Here is a 20,294-nt window from a genome sequence, read left to right on the forward strand (position 1 = left end):
GCCCGTGGAGTTGCTAAAATGTCTAGAAACAAATTGCGTTCAAGATGACCACAACAATTTGAAGAAACAGTTAAGGTTGAAAGGGCATGAAGTTGTTATCTGTAGGCCCAAATCCAGCAACGGAGATGCGGGCTGCTGGCTGGACGGTCTCCCAGCTTCACAGCCAGAGCGCGGCCAACCCTACCTCTAGGCCGGCAGCAGGCCCTGAAGTCGGGGGTCCTCCCAGGACGGACTTCGCGGGGGAGGTGAATATCCCCTCTCATTTTCCTCATAGGTTCCCACCGACAGGAAACCTGGCGCTTGGGAAAAGACCCGGCTGCTGTCGCCAACCCCAGCCAGAAACTTGGCCCTCGATTGCTCCCGACGGCTAGAGTCCGCGAGAACTGTTCGCTCCAGGAGCGAAGTCCCGAGGGCCTCTACTGACCCAGCGTCCCCAGCCCCCAGGTGCGAGACTCCTGAGCGCCCCTGAGTCCGTGGGCTTCTCGGGGACACGGGAGCCACTCCGCTTAGAGCGCTCCGGGCGGCGGCCTGTAGCCGCGGGGGGCTCAGGGTGCGGGCAGGGGGCTGGCCTCCGCCCCAGGGCGCCCACCTGGCCTTTCCCGCCCTCCCTCCCGGCCCGCAGCGCATCCCATCCCCTCCTCGCCCGCCCCGACCCGCTGACACCCGCGCCCCGGCCGCGCCCCGGGGGTGCCTGCAGGGCGAGGAGGCCGCCGCTCGCTGGGTGCGGGGCGACGGTGGCGGGGACACAAGCCCGGCGCTGGGCCGTGGCTTCGCGGGTCCCGGGGCGGGGGGCTGGCCAGGGGCTGGTGGGGCCCGGGGGCCGGTTCCCCGGAAGCAGCCTCGGCCGGGCGGGGGTTCGCGGAGGACGCGGCGGTGCGCAGCGGGGCCGTGGGGCCGCCGGAGGGGCGAGGCGGCGGGCGGCTAGGGCCCGGGCAGCGCAGGGGCGCGGGGGAGCGGGGCGCGCGGCCGCGCGGTGGGCGGGCACCTGGAGGGGCCGCGAGGGGCCGCGGGGCTTAGGCGGGCGCGCGCCCCGGGAGGGGAGGGAGGGGAGGGGAAGGGCGCGGAGGGGAGGGGAGGGGGAGGAGGGGAAGGGGAGGGAGGGGGAGGGGAGGGGGGAGGGAGGGGGAGGGGAGGGGGGAGGGAGGGGGCCGGCGCGGAGGGGAGGGGAGGGGGAGGGGAGGGAGCGGTCGCGGCGGCGGCTCGGCGGCGGCGCGGCGGCGGCGCGGCGACGTCCCCTTCGGGAGCCAGGCGCACCTCGCGGGGCCCCCCCGGAGCCAGGCGGCGGCGGCGGCCGCGGCGGCAACAGGCGGCGGCGGCGCTCGGGGGCGGGGCGGGGCGGCGCGGGGCGGGGCGCGCGAGGAGGAGCCGCCCGGCCCGCGGCGCCGCCGGTCCCGCCGCATGGACGAGCTCCCCGGCCCCGGCCGCCCGCGCGCCCTCCCTGCGCAGCGCCCCGCGAGCGGCGGCCCCGCCGAGCGCGCCATGACGGTGGTGCCCGGCGAGCACCTGCCGGAGCCCGAGGCGGCCGACGGCGCGGGGGGCCCGGCCCCGGGCGGCTGGGAGCGGGAGCGGGAGCGCTACGAGCCGCTGCCGCCCGCGCCGCCGGCCGCCGGGGAGCAGGGCTGCTGCGGGGAGCGCGTGGTCATCAACATCTCGGGGCTGCGCTTCGAGACGCAGCTCAAGACCCTGGGCCAGTTCCCCGAGACGCTGCTGGGCGACCCCGGGCGGCGCGTGCGGTACTTCGACCCGCTCCGCAACGAGTACTTCTTCGACCGCAACCGGCCCAGCTTCGACGCCATCCTCTACTACTACCAGTCGGGCGGCCGCATCCGCCGGCCGGTGAACGTGCCCATCGACGTCTTCTCCGAGGAGATCCGCTTCTACCAGCTGGGCGAGGAGGCCATGGAGAAGTTCCGCGAGGACGAGGGCTTCCTGCGCGAGGAGGAGCGGCCCCTGCCGCGCCGCGCCCTGCAGCGCCAGGTGTGGCTGCTCTTCGAGTACCCCGAGAGCTCCGGGCCGGCGCGCGGCATCGCTATCGTGTCGGTGCTCGTCATCCTCGTGTCCATCGTCATCTTCTGCCTGGAGACGCTGCCTGAGTTCCGCGACGACAAGGACTACGCGGCGGCGGCGCAGGAGCAGCCCGAGGCGGCGCGCAACGGCACGTCGGGCCCCCCCGCCGCCGCCGGCTTCGCGGACCCCTTCTTCGTGGTGGAGACCCTGTGCATCATCTGGTTCTCCTTCGAGCTGCTCGTGCGCTTCTTCGCCTGCCCCAGCAAAGCCACCTTCTCGCGGAACATCATGAACCTGATAGACATCGTGGCCATCATCCCCTACTTCATCACCCTGGGCACCGAACTGGCCGAGCGACAGGGCAACGGACAGCAGGCCATGTCCCTGGCCATCCTGCGGGTCATCCGGCTGGTGCGGGTCTTCCGCATCTTCAAGCTCTCCCGGCACTCCAAGGGGCTGCAGATCCTGGGCCAGACACTCAAGGCGTCCATGCGGGAGCTGGGGCTGCTCATCTTCTTCCTCTTCATTGGGGTCATCCTCTTCTCCAGCGCCGTCTACTTTGCCGAGGCAGACGACCCCACCTCGGGGTTTAGCAGCATCCCGGATGCCTTCTGGTGGGCAGTGGTGACCATGACGACAGTAGGTTACGGCGACATGCACCCGGTGACCATAGGGGGCAAGATCGTGGGGTCGCTCTGCGCCATCGCTGGTGTCCTGACCATCGCTCTGCCGGTGCCCGTGATCGTTTCCAACTTCAATTACTTCTACCACCGGGAGACGGAGGGGGAAGAGCAAGCCCAGTACATGCACGTGGGAAGTTGCCAGCACCTCTCCTCTTCGGCCGAGGAGCTCCGAAAAGCAAGGAGTAACTCGACTCTGAGTAAGTCGGACTACATGGTGATCGAAGAGGGGGGCATGAACCATAGCGCTTTCCCCCAGACTCCCTTCAAAACGGGCAATTCCACTGCCACCTGCACCACGAACAATAATCCCAACTCCTGTGTCAACATCAAAAAGATATTTACTGACGTTTAATATATGCTACGAGTGACATGCTGTGCTCAAGTACTGCGTGGACCGTGCCCCCTTGGTCTGTGTATGCCCTCGTTTTATACATTTCCAGACCACTCATCAAAGAAAGGACATGAAGAAGTGGAAAGCACACTTCATTTTCCCTCGCCCTACTGCTTCATACTGAAACAGGTGTCTGTGTTGCAAGTGGGCTGCATTCTCTCAGCTCTCCATTTTTTCCTCCCCCTCCCTCGAATATTGCAAAGAACAAACTTACTTTAAACTTGATTTCTAGTACACATCCTCTAAAAAAAAAAAAAAAAACTGTACATCCTGGGAGGAAACGAAACTAAAGAACAGTTAGAGTAACTGCCTAACCTCGGAATTGAAAGACAGTTGTTCTTTACTAAGTAAAGCAGGCACATGCATAAAGGATGCTTCCGTTTGCTGGACCTTTGAACATTATTGAATCTTTAGTTCAGTTGCCTATGCTGTGGATACTTGGATGAGAAGTCTGATTAGGGCAATGACTTGTAAACCCACCGTAAGGGTATTTGGTTTTTGACTGGAAGTTCTATTCGAACCCCTTCCTGGAATCTTAAAGATTTCTACAACTGTGAACAAAGGGAAGTGCCCAAGGTGTCCCGATCTAATTAGTTGAACTCTCTGGGGCTTGTTCAGCATTTCAAAAGAGATGGACAGGCAGATTCCTGTGATGTTCCGTGTGTGTGTGTGTGTGTGTGTGTGTGTGTGTGTGTGTTCCCGGCAACATCTATCAAAGTGTGGAAACACATGTTTTCAGTGCCGCTGAGAGAAACAAAATTTCTAATGCGCCTGCGAGATAAGCTTCTGCAGTATCACAAGAAGATTAAAGTGGCAGACACTCCTTCCAGCGGAAGTTACTAATTCGGACCTGACTGATGCAGTTCCCATAGCAACCCATGTTTCCTGGGAAACCCGAAAAAGGTTGTCATGGCATCTCTTGCTTTCTAGCCCCACCCCCTAGCCCCTGCCGTTTCCACAATAACCTTTCCAGATGGTTCCTCCTTACGGGATTTCATAAGGAAAACCACTATTTGGATAAACCGCACAAATAAAGTTATGCCTGAAAATCTGAGGTGGTGAAATGAATCACAAAATGCATATTTTTTTTACTACAGAAAATCATTGACATCATCTCATAATGACTGAATCGGAAAGGAAAATATTGCCTTTGGGATGTTAGATCTATACTACAATAAGGCATGATTTGAATTAAATGCCAATAATTAGGCAATAATTTAAAAGGATACTGTTTTCTTCCTCCAAGAAGTTTCAAGCTAACAAGTGAAATTTAAAAGCAAATGTAAAAGTGTTCTGTACATAAGCAGATGAAAGAGTCAATCAGTGTACCTGAAACCTTACTACAAGGGACCTTCAGACTTCCTCTTTAAAAAAAAAAAAAATCCAGATCCCACAACAGCACTTGAAAAGCTAAATAAACTTTAAAAATATAAAGGATACCTGTTTTTTAACTAAGGGAATTGCAGACAATCAATAGAAAGGAGGGACGGGAAGTAACCAAATCTTGGGAAAATACCTGCAAGTTTCAGCCATATACCAGGGGTTGCCAGAAGACAAACAGAAACAGGTGAGCACTGTGTGGGGGGTACTGAGAGCTCTCCCTCTTTGTGCAGGGAACCAAGGAAATGCTGTTCCTGTCTAGATTGGTGATACTTGCAAAACCAATAGTTTCATATTAGTTACATGCAAATGCCTTTTAAAGATCACTTACAACATCTTTTCCATTTGATTTCCAAGTTGTAAACTGTCCCTTGGTTTCTGTTCTTTATAGCAAAAGGATGGGTAGGTGGGAGGAGTCATGGCTCTTTAGAATAACCTTCACCCAAACTGAACTGAAAATGATTCCCTTTCTTTTCCTAACATTCTCAGTTTCTGAGCAACCTGTTTCCCCTTTAAAAAAAAAAAAAAAAAAAAAAAGATAAAAGGCAGAACCCACTGCTGTTAGATTATTGGCCCAATTTTAATTTACATAATTATAGTATGCAGTAGCACAGTTGTTTTAAACAAAAATGGTTAAGCTTACAACAAGGGTAACACTGTATTTGAACAAAACCATTTTATTTTATATATGTTATATATATTATACTATATTTTCCACAATTATACATTGTGCACAATTGTGTTTTGATTTTGATAGGATATAACTATCTGAAACTCATAAAGTATTTTCAGATAATCAGAACCCTACTTTATCATTTATGTAGCTAATACAGTGAAAAAGAATGGTGAAGACTTCTAGAAGGAGAAGAGGAAGGAAAAGACAAAAAAGTAATAGAGGCAAGAAATCTATATACCTGGTAATGGGTCACTGCTTTTATATCTGTGCATCAAAATAGGACTCCTTCATCTAGTGTCCTTTACTACTTGTTTGAGTTACTTTTACCATTGCCTACCTTTTGATCAAATTCTTAGTATTCTTAATGACCAGACATTGTTTTTGTGACCCATTTTGGTGGTAATATGTTAGATACACTATAGTAATAATGGAAGAATAACTTCTGTATCTGTTCTTAAAAGATCTTGACGTGAAGGTGAACAAAGTGCAGTGTCACTTTTATTCACTTCTATTTAGAAGCTATAGAAGCCCTGCTTAGTTCTATAGGTAAATAATGGTTGCACCATAATTTTTAGAACTATATGGTTATTAGTAGTAATATGAAGAAGACCTTGTTTTCAACCCAGAGAAATACAGCTTTTTGTATTTCAAAATACAGTATTTTTGTATACTATCTCTATACTGAGATAGTATAATTGCCTCTGGTTGTCAAATTATAAGCTCCTTAAAGGTTATAGGTTCTGTATTTTGACAAATACAGATTTTGGATACTGGTGCCTCACACAAATTGTAGCACTTTGTATGTATTCAAGATATATTTTATGAGTGAATAACTATAATCTTACATTAATGTTATTTTCCAGTTTTTAATGAAGTGATTTAAAGCATAAGCTCTGCAGTCACACTGCCAGGGTTTGAATCCTGACTCTGCTGTATGACACTGGAGCAAACACTTAACCTCTCTGTGCCTCAGTTTCCTTATTGGTAAAATGAGGATAGTAAATAGTACCTCATAGAGTTGCTGTGAATATTAAATGTTGGTACAGGTATAATAGAAAAACTGGCTGCATGATATGCAACAGAGATTTTGCTAAGAGATTACATTATTGTTGTGATCATTACTTACAAGCATTGTATGATAAATATGAAGCTTTGTGAATGATAATGAAATACATAAGTAATCAGTATCTTCCTATTTACTTTCTCTGTAACTATAATAATTACCATGTAATTACCATGTCCTCACTTCTCAGTTCTGCAAGGTAAGTGGTATTCACCCCACTTTAGGAGGGTTAAAAAAAATAGATGGTTATGGTTAAGTGATTTCCCAAAGACTTCACAGCTAGCAAGAAACCCAGCTATGATTTAAGGCCAGGTCATTCTGGCCCCCAAACCCATGCTCCTTCTATTAGGTGACTTGAAAGAGATTGAAAAAATAAATCTCTTATTGCTTTTAGGTTTTACTTCATCCCATGTTACTAATTAATGAATTCCTGTAATGAATATATCTCCAGAAACCTATTTTATGCAGTATATTGAAAATTAACCTTTTCCTAATCATCAGAGTTTTTAAACATAGGGATCAAATATAAGGTATTTAAATTGAACAAAGAGATTGACTTTTCTAATAATAAAAGACTATTTTCCTATATGTTTGATTTGTCTGCATTTAATATTATACTCTGAAAGCATAATCAGTCATAGCAGTGATACCTGCTAGGACAATAGATATTTTTCAGTTTTAAGATTAATTTCCTATTTTCATGTGTTTTAATCCACAATAGATAATAGTATTACTCAAATTGTTATTTTTCCATCTCCTTATACTTTGCTTAGGTTACCAAAGAACCGTGCCAGCAAATAGTGTAAATATTTTGACTCTCCCTTATTAAGAAAGGAGAAATTACTTAGAACAAAAGGCCTGAAAACAGGAGATTGCCAGCTCATTGAAATTTGTGACATTATTGCTTTACCCAATCACTCTATGGATCTTTAAGAGCATCTGTGCTCAGAAACACTTTAGAATATAATTTCGTCCCACATAATAGCTGTAGCCCCTTCTCTGAGGTCCTAAATCATTTAGAAAACTAAAATGGATAGTGATTTGGGCTTACAGCAAGATACAAATGAGTCTAAGTTTACACATACCATTTAGCTTTGCCAAAACAAAGACTCGTTGTTGAGCTCAACTGCACATCTTGGATGTTGAAAGGTATGCATATGTCTGTGTGTACAGAAGAAGATTCATGGGAGGAGGTGTGACTGGATCCGTGCATGTCTACCAACACCCTGGGGAAAATGTATATACCCTACAGCTGGTGAATCCAGAGATGAAAATAACATTGTCATTTATTTATTTTATGGTGCTTTAAACTGATATTATACAAAACTTTAGTACCCACCAACTATGCTGACGTAATCACAAACAGCTACAAATAAGAGGAAGCATTCTATCAGTTATTTCTGAATTTTGAGATAAAATTTCTGGGATTGAAATTTTAAATGCAGACTATGAAGCGATTTAAAGTTATGGTTTGTTTACATCAAATTTGTTATTTACCTTTGGCATAAAACGTACTCAAGCAACTGCTCTGGTCAGAGTATGTAAATTATATATATATATATATATAGCCAATAGTTTTTTCCTTTAAGAGCCATAACTATAATTTAATGACTTCCATACATTTAAAACTTCAACATTTTCTACAGCAGTTCCACACCTCTCAGTTGTGACTAGAATTGATAACCCTTCCCACTAAGAAATAAAGAAAAGTACACATCCCCCTCCCCCCCCAAATCTGAAGACTTATGGAAACACTGTGAGACAGAGGTGAGGAGCATAGGAATGGAGCAGAAGACATTCAGGGCTTGCATTTTAGGGTGGGGCTCTTCTTTCTGTTTTTTATTTCACCTTTTAAACGGAAGATAAGACTATTATATTTGTGCTAGTAATTTCCTATATTTTGTTTGACAATTTTATACTTATTAATGAAATCCCTTGTCTTCTATAACTTGCAGGGAGTAGTAGAAAACCTTTGAGAGAGGGCAAATCAAGGGAGGCAGGAAGAAGGGAGGGAAGCCATGCAGAACCCAAACCCTGTGCTATCATGACTCAGCTCCTAACCTCCTGCCAGAAAATGGCCATTGCTTACAGTATAGGATAATAATATTCTCTATATGCTCATATTCACCTTGCAGATTTAATATAAATTATTCAAACAGGCTAGAAAGTTTTCAAATATTTGTCTTTGTCTTCAGTGATGCTGTAAACTAATTTTGTCTTCAGAATTGTAAAGACAAGATGTCTTACACAGAAACATTTTCATGGTTTTTCTCTCTTCTTGCCCCCCTCTTTTGTACTGGATGTGTTATTCTGTACATTTCAAATTTTGAATCATTAAGTATCAAATATATTAAAGAGGAGATCTGGAGAAGCTGCTCCATCATTTTCTTGGAAGCCATTTTACTATTGTTGTAATAGTGCAGAATAGAAGCTCTAGCCTAAAAAGTAAATCCTGGGATTCTGTAAAAGTAAATCCTGGGATTTTGTTAGTAAGGTAGCACCTAAATGAACAACAACAACAAAAAATGATGATTCATCATATCTGAAGAACATTATGAATAAATTTGTGCATGCAAGGCTCTGATTTTGCAGATACAGGGATAGTACCCCCAGCATGGTGGTAAAGAGTGAAGAGAAGCTTTTTCTTTTCTATTGAACCCCCAACATCACCCTCCCCCTTTCATCAAAGCACAAAGTCTCTTGGTTGAGATTCCCACTAACTTTTTAGAATGAAAGCTAGCATTGCACGTATGTGTTACATGTCAATCAGCACTGCTATTTCACTGGTTTTTTGTTAAGTTTATTTTAAACTCTTGTTCTTTATGGAAATTCTCTCTAAATCCTAAGGTTCTTATTTTTATACATTTAAACTTGTTCCTTAAATTAAAACATATAATTTAATTAGGAAGAGAAGCCAGTGAGGGTAATCTGTTACACACACACACACACACACACACACACACACACACACACACCTACCTCCCCTGTTATTTTCTAGCCTAAGATATATTTACTTTCTGTCTACAGATCTAAAAAGTCTAAAATTGGTGAATTTCCAAAATACTGGTTTTCATTCATATGTGCTACATAGACATTTACAAAACATTTTTAGTTTTTTATAGCCTTGCTTAAAAGGCAGATTTATTGCCTAGTGTTCTCAATGTATTTATTAATGTAATAGTGGATTCATAAAAGCAATAAATACATTCAGTTTATCACTGAGTTTAGTCATTTTACTTCCTAAATACCCATAAAAATAATCTACTTTTCAACATCACTGCCATCACCACTTTAATCCACATTGCTACATCTCTATCTAGGGTATGTATGAAGGTCTCTTAACTGGCCTTGCTACATTTCCTGTGGCAAGTCTGACCCGTTCTCCACCTGGTAGCCAAAAGCATCATTCTGAGGCTCAAATCTGATTATATCACCTGCCTCTTTATAAAATTCTGAGACCCAAAGGCTTAACACAGCCTTCATGACCCCACATGATCTGTCTCCGCCCTGCTCTTCTTCTAGTTACAGGATAAGTTCCCTTTTGCCTTCATCTATGCGGATTTTTGCAGATGTTCCCACTGCCAGCCCTCTCCTCACTTCATTAACTTCTATTTTTACTTCAGTATTCCCTCCGAGATTTTTATCATGAAAAATCTGGTTTTATCAATTCTCCTGTTATGGCACATTTCATCAAATTTAAGGTACCTTCGATTATAAGGACCATCATTATGCTGTGTGCCATTAAAAAAAGAAAAACTGCCAATTTTAAAGGGAAAGTACTGTGACTTTAAGGTCAATTACAATTTCATGGGTGCTCTAATCTGGAAAAGTATGTCTTAGAATGAATTGAATATACTATGTTTTCTTGACATTTTATATTTATTCATTATATGATTAATGTCTATCTCATCTGTGAGAGTAGGGACTATGTCACTGTTCATTGAATCCCTTCCCATTTTTTCCCAAGTCTGCTCCAAACAGACTTTCACCCCTATCACTTCACCAGAAGTACACTTTTTGAGGTCACTGGTGACCTCCTAAGGCTAATAATCCCAGTGGTCATTTCTCAGTGTTCATTTCATTCGACCCATGAGAAGCATTTAGCGTTGTGGAATACTTCCTCCCTCCTGGGAAGAATTTCTTCCTTTGACTTCAGGGCATGACATTCTGTATTTTCTTACTACCTCTCTCTGGCCTCTCTTTCACAGCCTCTTTTACTGGGTCTTTCTCATCTCCCCAGAGTCTTAATGTTTGAGAGCCCTATGGGCCACAGCTTAGTCTTTAGATCTCTTCTTTCTGCATTAGGTCTTTTCCTCATAGCTTTAGACTATCTATATGTAGATTTTTCTCTCCCATCTGGACCTCTCCCCTGAAATTCAGATTGAATTTCTACTATGTACTTGACATCTGTACTTGAATATAGAATGGATATCTCAAACTTAATATGTCCAAAACTGAGCTTCCCTCTCCCCACCCCTCCCCGACCCATACCATCAAGCCTATGTCTCCTGCCCTTTTTCCCCTCTGTATCACTGCAACTTCAATTTTCCAGTTGCAAGCTAAAATCCTTGGGATTATCCTAGATTCCTCTCTTTCTGTCATACCCTTTATCCAGGCCATTGGCAAATCCTGTTGGCTCCACTCTTAAAGTGTTTGCAGAGGCTAGCTTCTATAACCACCTGTTCTAAGCCATCATTATCTCTCACCTGGATTTTTAGAGTACCCTGAAACTACTCTCATTTACAGCAGCTAGAGAAAACCTTTAAAACATTTGTCAGATCATGTCACTTCTTTGGGTCAGAACCCTCATTTGGCTTTCCAATTCACACAGGCTCCACGGTAAAGGCCTGACATCCTGCAGGGCCCTGCCTATTCCACGTCACCATACCCTTCTGACTTCCTCTCTGACTTCTCTCCCATTTAATCCTGTGCAGCAGCTGTGCCAGCCTCCTTGCTCTTCCTCACCTCAGGTCTTTGTATACTTGCTGTTCCACCTGCTGTCTGCATGGCTTGCTCCGTCACCTCCTTAGGTGTCACTGTCTCAATGAGCCCTTCCCTGACCACTCTGTTTAAACGTGCAGCCCCCACAGCACTCCCTTTTATCTGTCTCAGCTTAGTTTTCTCACACTAGATATTTTGCTTATTTATTGTCCATCTTCCCTTCCATGAGAATAAAGAATTTTTGTATGTTCATTGCTACTGTATCCCTCAAGACTTGTAATAAAGCTCCTGCTTAATAAGTGTTTATTCAAGGAAGGGATGAGAGGGAGGAAAATCTGATTTGAGTGTTTTTAAGCCATAAGCAAAATTTTAATGTTGTGTATCTATGCTTCATTCTAGCATTAGGAGGCTTAGACTCCTCATCATGCTCATTTGGATACAATTTCTTGTAACTGGTTCACTGGAGAAGGCTTCTACTTGGTAAAACATGCTCCATATCCAATTATGGGGGTGGAATTCTTTAACATAAATAATTTAAATATAACATTATATATCACTCCTAATCACCATGGCTACCTGGAGTTGGAATGCTTCACAGAGACTGTTTCCCACCTAGCAGCTAATAAAGAGCTATTTATAAATGATACTCCAATATGTATTTGTTAACTGATTAGCTTACATAGTAGAACCAAAATCAGAACAAAGAAGTGATATCTCCAGGAATCTACCTATCTAGCAGACATTCTAAGAAATTCTACTATAAGTTCAGTCTTGGTTTTAGTTAATGATGGTCTGAAAATATCTATGGGATTTTCATTGCTATGGAAGCTAATTGAATAAGGCATAGATATTTCATCAAAGAATCACCTTAAAGAATTACATTACTGTAGACATGGCCTTACCCAATAAAATACTTTCTTTTACAGAATAATTTTAAAAAATCATTTATTCGAAATAGAGAGCACGAACAGGGGGGGTAGGCCAGAGGGAGAGGGCTCAATCCCAGGACCCTGAGATCATGACCTGAGTAGAAGGCAGCTGCTTAACCAACTGAGCCACCCAGACACCCATAAAATAACTTAATTTTTGATATAAATGTTAACTTATACGATAGGATCACAAAAATTGGTTGTTTTTTTAAGTGACTTTTTCATACATGAAAGAAGAGGGAGGCATTGAACCCACAAGCAGTAAGAGCGTTTTCTTAGAGTGACTTTTATAATGGCAAAACTTAGGTCACTTCTAAATAAAATAGGGGAGAGGCACGAATAGCATATGTTGTTATTGGCAAATTGCTAGAAGCTTTGAAAAACCAACGTGTGTAGTATGGAACTATTGAGACTAAACTAAAGCATTGATATAAAGGAGTACTGCAGACATTGCTGTGATTTTAGGTAATATTGTAACAGATGCACTTCCCTGTGCAGCAAGAAATGGGAATTCTCTGGATATGAACAGAAAGGAACCTTTCCCACACCCCTTCTGAATTTTCTCCTTTCCTTGGGTTTCTCAGGCACATTAGACCGACCTTGACTGGGTGTACATCTAAGTGGAACAATTTCCTTACTAAACATGTGACTAAATTAAAGAAAACTAATAGATGTGCTTGAGATTACGTATGTAGACCAATAGAAGTTAGAAACTCGAACCTTTCATCCCTTTATACAGCTGATCCCACATAGGACAGAGAGAGATCATTTCTCTTCTGAGGACATGTTGTTGGGACTTTTTAAGGGAATGACCCAAAATAGAGAATTGAATAATTTTCACTTCTTGTTTTTTTCATGGTTTTTTGTTTGTTTGGAGTAAAGAATTATAACATTGTTTATTTTTGTTATTTAACCCAATATGGGTTTTACTGAATTTTCTGTTATAAACTATAATAGCTAAGATATTAGAAATTATAAGAGGCAGCCTCACATGCCATTGCATTTTATATTTATCTCCTGTATGACTACAGGACAAAAATTTTCAGTTTTTCCCCAATAGCTTGGGGAAATACCTCCATAAGAAATTATAATAAAAAGTATGTTAAACAAGAGTGACTCTGTGTTAGATTTCAAAATGTAGTGGGAAACTAAACACCACAGACAGAAATAATTTCACCAGGTAAGAACTATGTTTGAATTACTTCATATCTATATTCTATAAATCTTTAACCTGTAGCCATTTTAAGTGATTTCAAAAGATCAGTTTATTTTACCAGACCACAATGTGAATTAAAGATGTTTATTATTAGTATACCCAAATACTGCTCAAAGTAGCTGTGACTTACCTCAAGCTCATGACTTTCAGATTTTTGACAAAGCTCACATCCTAGCATGTTACTAACTTTAATTACTGAGTGAGTTTAAATATTTTTGCTTGCCAGGAATACATAATTTCCAAGAGGCCAATCAGAGAATCATACATAATTGAATGAGAAATTTTTTTAGTCCTTGGGCTAATTCATTACCATTTAGTTGGCAGAATTTCTCGAGCTTGTTGGTGTGCAGCCAACTCTAAGTTATTTAATAGATGTCAAAGTATAGACACATCAAAACAAAGTTCCCACAAAATTCCGTGTTGTGGAATGACTGTAACCTCTTTTCTCATCAAATACAAATTAGTGAGGCTGGCAGTTAATTAAACTGGGTTTCTGTACCTCTTTTGTTTAGGCCTTGGTGAAGGTGTTACTTCTTCATAAGCTTCATAATTATAGAAATTTAACCATTCTTATCCTCTTTTCTTGCTTCATATGTTAGAACACTTATTTGGTCAAATATCTTCAATTATAGGTCTCACCATTTTCTATGACACTTCCTTTCTCTATTTTTGTAGAGTACATTTTGATGCTTAAGTCAGTATCTATTCTTCTAAGCCCTTCAAGCCATTTCCTAGCCACTAATGTACCATCCAAATATGAGTTTGATTACTTGTTGCTATTAACTTGGAGCTTCCTCCACATCTACAGTGGATGCTGAGCTATATACCATACTTATTTAATTAGCGCCAAGAGTCTTACTGATACATGAGGTTAAAGACAAAAAGGGGCTCAGCTTCTTATATAAAAAGGATATAATAGTAGCAAGACAAGAACAGCTTAATAGGAACATCTCCAGGTAACCAGAGCTGCAGTAGCAATGAGCAGAAGCTAAGCACCTAGGAAATGAAATGGGTGCCAGATCATTCATGTTACCTGTAATTTCCTGTAATTAGTAGTCATTATCAGCAATTTGACCATTGTAATTTTCAAATTCTCATAATAAAAATTAAGGATACTGTGATACAAAAGTATACTCTTGGTGTATGGCCAAAAATTATTGTCAAGAAGTTGTATCTTACATGAAGGATGGTCAAGTATCATCCAGGCCAATAAGGAAAACTTTTCACTAGATGATTGCCCAGCACACAGTAGGCATACAACATTAGGTTTAGTAAGTGGATGATTCTTCTAAAAAAAAGCAGGGAGCCTGACGTGGGATTCGATCGCAGGACCTCAGGATCATGCCCTGAGCCAAAAGGCAGATGCCCAACTGCTGAGCCACCCAGGCGGCCCATCCCTATGCAATTTTTAAACACTTTTACTGTCAGCATTTCTAACAAATTTTTTCTAGTTAGCAGAGGAGAACACCAAACCTTGAACTTTTATTTCTTGGTACTCCACAGACCCTGGTCAAGCAGTTATTGTCTTAATTTGTGATTTCTTGAAGTGATACATAACTATGTCGAGTTTATATTTTAAAGGATCAATAGATTTAAAAGTTATTTGTGTAATGACAAGATAAAGTATAGGCATAATAACTAGAACATAGTTTTCACCACCATACTCATTTTGAGACTGTTTCTCCCTCTCCCTCTCCCTCTCCCTCTCTCTCTCTCTCCCCCCTCTCCCTCTCCCTCTCCCTCTCCCTCTGCCTCTCCCTCTCCCTCTCTCCTCCTCTCCCTATGCCTCTCTCCCACCCTCGCTCTGCCTCCCCCACCCCTACCCTCCCCTCTTCTCCATAACACTTATCTGAGCATGGGAGTTCCATTCACTTCAAGAGTTCTCATCTTAGGTCACCACAGTGGGATGTACTGCCAGTAAAGAAACCAACCCATGGAAATGCATTGAAAAAATCAATACATATATTTTTCTAAAAAATGGTAGGCACTTGGAACCTTTCAGATGATTCTAAAGGTGAAGATAATTTTTTATGTTCAAAAGGCAAACAATCACATTGATTTGGACTACATTTGAAAGTGGATATTAGTAAGAACAAAAAGTTCATAATTTAAGCATACCCTGAAACTTTTTCTAATTTATAAACTAAAAGCTCTGGTATATTATTGATAAATTTAGAAAATTAAATTGGTTGAACTTTTCAGGATACCAGTAAAAAAAAAAAAAGTTTTGAAAAGTATATTGAATAGAATATATTAGCATAACGTTTATGATCTTTTAAACACGAAATATATAGTAAATTATTGTGTTTACTTTGTCTAACAGATACCTGAAGAGTCCCATAGAGAACTGTAGAGCTGCACTAAACAACAGGATGTTCATTTCTAAATTGCCTACATCAAGACTGCAGTGCTGGTTCTATCACTGACGGGCAGTGATCTGTCTGCCAGTACATGTGTTTGTTTGAGTTGACATTAAATAACCTGTCTTTAATAAATGCTTTATATAAAGGAAACAGCTCTAAAGCTGGAGGATTCTCTTCAAATTGTATGCAATATTAAAGATAGTGATAAAGAGATAAAGAAAAACATGAAAAAATATTAAGAGATCATTTCAACTTTTTTGACATTTTACTGAAATCAAATCACTCAAAAACGAATCAGGTACTGCTGATAAAGAAAATCTGAATGTTTGTTTGTAACAAGCCAACTGGTACTGTTTTCTTCATTCAGTTAATCACTGGACTATGTTGAATCATGAGATTTAGTAATGTTATCTTCTGTGTTCTGAGTTATGTGCAACCTTATTTGTGAAGGTGTGTTTTGTACCAAAGGCTCTCCTACATAGATTGGCCCATTTTACACATAAATAAGTGAAGTCTACACTGTGCCCAGATGAATGGTATTAAACAGACTGGCCTAAAAGAAATGTGCCTTGCTTAATTAAACATCCTTTTATTTTTTGATCAAAATGATAGATTTACAATTAGCCTCATAGGTAGGTTTTAGCTGAATGTAAACCTAAAAATATATTAGTATTTATTATATGTTTAAGTTGCCTATTTTAACTAAAATTTTAATATTTAGTTATAGTTTGCAGCATTTTACATATAATATCCTCATTCAAGTTAGTTTTCACGTGGTTTGGTATGGTGAGAAAAAGCACATTCTTAAAGATATAATATTTCATCTAATGTTTATAGAATTTCCTTCAAAATTATATCTGTAAAAGATTTCTTGACTTATTTTCTATTTTTGTATTTTATTCCTTTAGAAATGGAACTTTTTTCAATAAAAAAGAGCAAAGTTTTAGTTGGAAAAGAGATTAAGGAGGTCATGAAGATGATTTCCCATTTGGGAAACATTTCACTTTTGTGCCATTATTAATGTATTTACTGTGACATTTCAGCAGAATGGTAGCTATTTGTATATTATTTAATAAGCCTTATGGAAAGTCAAACTGTGAACATTTGGTATAATGAAGACTTTTTTCATTCTCATATTTTATTTTTGAAACATACCTGAACAAGTGCATAAATAACCAATTTCCTGTTATTCAAATGTATAATGATGCTGTTATAATAAGAGGGCTTGTAGAATTTTAATTACTATCAAAATATTTCAGTAGCAAAGCCAAGATTATAATACTTTTTGATGCCATGTAGAAGGAAATACAGGTGATGAGTTTCATTGTTAATATATAAGAATCGGTAACTGAAACAATCTGATAGCTAGTAGCAGCAACAGATGGGTAGGAGATAATTTAAGTAACTTTCTTTGAGGCAGTGTCTACAATGAATTCTGTACAATTTGCTGGTAATTTTTCTATGGTGAGAATTTTGAGACCAGACACTCTAGGTAAAAATGAAGTAAAAGAGTGTGATAAGTATCTCAGATTTGAGCAATATGAACCTGTCATCTGGATGACTTGTAATTGAGGTGAAAACATAGCCAAAGCCACTACTATGTTTTTGTTCTATGTTAGCCCACATAGGAGGGACACTAGCTCAGAGAATTATCAATCCATTCTAGCCACCTAATACTCATAACTAATGATCATAGACTGGTCAGCAGTAAAGTAATTCATATCAGCTATTGGGATGATTGAAACAGACCCATTAACTGTCCTAGAAGAGGTCTTAGACATTCAGATGTTTTGGTAAGTATCAGTAGACATTACAAAAATAGACATAAGTACTACCTTGGAAACACTAATGACATAACTTTAAGCATTATGAATATTTAGTATCATATCTGCATTATTGCTGCAGGCCACAGTTTCAAATAAAGACAAAACCTGGACTTTGCGATAAAAGCTCAGAGTGGCACCAGATGAGTAAACTGTCATACCCAATATGCTTCACCGAATGTATAGCAAAAATCTAGCACTGGTCTAGATAGCATGAGACCAGAGTGCTTACCCACTTTCTACCTGTGGGATACTAGATAAGTCACTTAGCATTGCTAGGCTACAGTTTCCTGAATTGCAAGATGGGTATGCTGGGTTAAATAATCCTCCAAGCCCTTTCCCAGCCCCCAAATCCTCATTTATATACCTTAAAAAGGCTTTGAAGAATACTTAAAGCACTCAGATTTTCTTATGCATCTCCAAAGGAACGAGTAAATTGAAATAAGATTTAAACCTTGAAAGTGTCATAAATATACCATTCTTCAAATTGAGTATGAGAAGAAGAAATAGGATTTTTTTTTTCTCCTCTAAGAATTGTCACTGGCCTATAATGGGATCATGAAAAAGTAGAAAAAGCACTCTGCACAATGGAAACAGATTAATGAAATCACTGGAAAGGAGGGGAGGTTATTTGTTAAATTTAATTAGATGTTAATGTGATTTGAAATTGTATATGCTAAGAACAGTACCAGAGCTTTACTGCACACTCAACATCATAATCCCAGAGTAGAAGGTGGGGAAAGCTTGGAGGGATGGGAGTGGTTACCTTACAATCTCTTGATCTTTTTTGCACGAGAGGCAGTTTGGTAGAGCTTAAGCGGTGTCTGTGCTTCAGTGTTGGCTCTGCTAATAACTCATGTGCCCTAGGAAAGTCCCTTTGACCTCTCTGAGCTCCCCCCAACTTCTCTATCTGTATAATGAAGACTTTAAATTTAGTAACCTGGTTTCTTTACATTTTTGAAAATTCTATAACATCTTCAGAATGTCCTGATACACATAGATGTGTACCTGTTGCCCCTCTCCAGGCGCCAGGATGCCGCAGATCTCTGTTCACGTGACTGAATAGACTACAAATCCAAACGTTCATATTTCTGATTGACCCTCAGCAAGACCTTAGAAAATGTAGCTTTTACTTTTAATTTTGACCATGGCTTACCTATTATGACTTATTTCATCTTTCAATGCTGAGTTAAACAAAATTTCTGTTCAAGTGAACGCTCTGTTTAAATTTTTGTAGTTTATAAACACTCGACAAACCAGAATTAAATATATAATCCTTGCCAATGAACTGTAGCTGATGGCAGGGTGCATTTTTTTTCGTCACACTAAAGAGGTAATGCCATCTGGGTCTTGGAATCAATGGCTATAATTTGAAGTAACATTCACAAAATTTTGTAAATTTTTGTGAATACAAAAGTGGCCTGATAGAGCCATTCTATAATTAATTTTGCTCAGGAGTGAGAAACATTGTATACATAAACCACATCTTCTTTATCCAATGTTTCTCACTCCTGAGCAAAATTAATTATAGAATGGTGAAGTAAGTCAGTCGGAGAAGGACAAACATTATATGTTCTCATTCATTTGGGGAATATAAATAATAGTGAAAGGGAAAATAAGGGAAGGGAGAAGAAATGTGTGGGAAATATCAGAAAGGGAGACAGAACATAAAGACTGCTAACTCTGGGAAACGAACTAGGGGTGGTGGAAGGGGAGGAGGGCGGGGGGTGGGAGTGAATGGGTGACGGGCACTGGGTGTTATTCTGTATGTTAGTAAATTGAACACCAATAAAAAAAAAAAAAAAAAAAAAAAAAAGGAGTGAGAAACAAAATTCAGGGATAACCCAAATGCTTCTGTTTGGCTTTTGTGGACAGTTGGAAAAAAGAAAGGTTATAGCTTTTGTACAACATAGATAAGAGATGATTATACCCATTGAAAAATAAGAATATATTCTGGTTGCTGGTTTTATGGAAGAAAGGATAGAAAGATGCTAAAATATAGACACTAGGGGAATTGTTAAAATGATAACAGTCCATTTAAGTAATACAGAAATATTTTGTCATAATGATATTATTTGTGCAGAGGTTTAGTCTTGTATCTTTCCATTCAGAAGAGGGGGCAGTTTTTAAAGGCCTCTATCATAGTAGGAAATGTATATTTTGACTAGCTGAGCAATTCATTAAAACGTTTAATCTGATGGGTTTTGGTTTTGTGAATCTGAATTTTCACTTTAGGTGTAATTGAGTCTCTTATATATTCGTGTTAGTGATATTTGTGAAAAGTAATTGTATCCATTATTTTAAAGTTGATGAAATTTGCTCAGTGGTGATTCTAGCAAATTGTGTTAATATTGTATCTTGCAACAATTTGTGAACTACCATACAGAAACTAACCATAGTAGTATCTCTTCCAGTAAATTGTATCCATGGTGTGATGTCTTAATGCTGGGTTTGGGGTGGGAAGGTTAAGTATTTAGTTAATTTAAAACTACTTGTCAAAGTGTTTTTCCTATATGCCATAAATTGTATGACTGTAAACCAAATAGGAATATACTCCTCTTTTTTCAGTGTAGGCCATTTTTGGAACTACCCCATAATACGATATAGTTTTTAGTTATAAGTTCCTACAAGGGAAAGCAAACAGTATATGTAGTATTTCTATGTAGCATGTTAAATGTAATAATAAGCAATCCATTTTTGAAATCTTATACAAATAGTAAGTATGCAGATAGCCAACTGCAGTGTTTTCATAGCAATGTCTATCATTTGTTTATTGTGTCATACTTTGCAAGGATCATTCACATCTTATTTAACCTTATTTA

At 40.9% G+C, this 20,294-nt stretch overlaps 1 protein-coding gene across 4 annotated transcripts; it reads left to right on the plus strand.

The window, feature by feature from the left end:
* The first annotated feature begins 1,479 nt into the window (after window positions 1–1,479).
* On the plus strand, window positions 1,480–18,939 carry KCNA3 (potassium voltage-gated channel subfamily A member 3). Of its 4 annotated transcripts, none has more exons than XM_049110992.1 (3): window positions 1,480–4,648; window positions 5,286–11,621; window positions 15,610–18,939. In XM_049110992.1, the coding sequence occupies exon 1, from the start codon at window positions 1,480–1,482 to the stop codon at window positions 3,040–3,042; it is 1,563 nt and encodes a 520-aa protein (XP_048966949.1). In that variant the 3' UTR covers window positions 3,043–4,648; window positions 5,286–11,621; window positions 15,610–18,939. The 4 variants fall into 4 exon arrangements, with proteins under 4 accessions (XP_048966949.1, XP_048966950.1, XP_048966951.1 ...); XM_049110993.1 differs by having other exon boundaries at window positions 5,286–5,378; XM_049110994.1 differs by having other exon boundaries at window positions 5,286–5,349.
* The last annotated feature ends 1,355 nt before the right edge of the window (window positions 18,940–20,294 follow it).

The sequence above is a fragment of the Canis lupus genome, chromosome 6 (assembly GCF_003254725.2).
Source record: "Canis lupus dingo isolate Sandy chromosome 6, ASM325472v2, whole genome shotgun sequence".
NCBI lineage: Eukaryota > Metazoa > Chordata > Mammalia > Carnivora > Canidae > Canis > Canis lupus.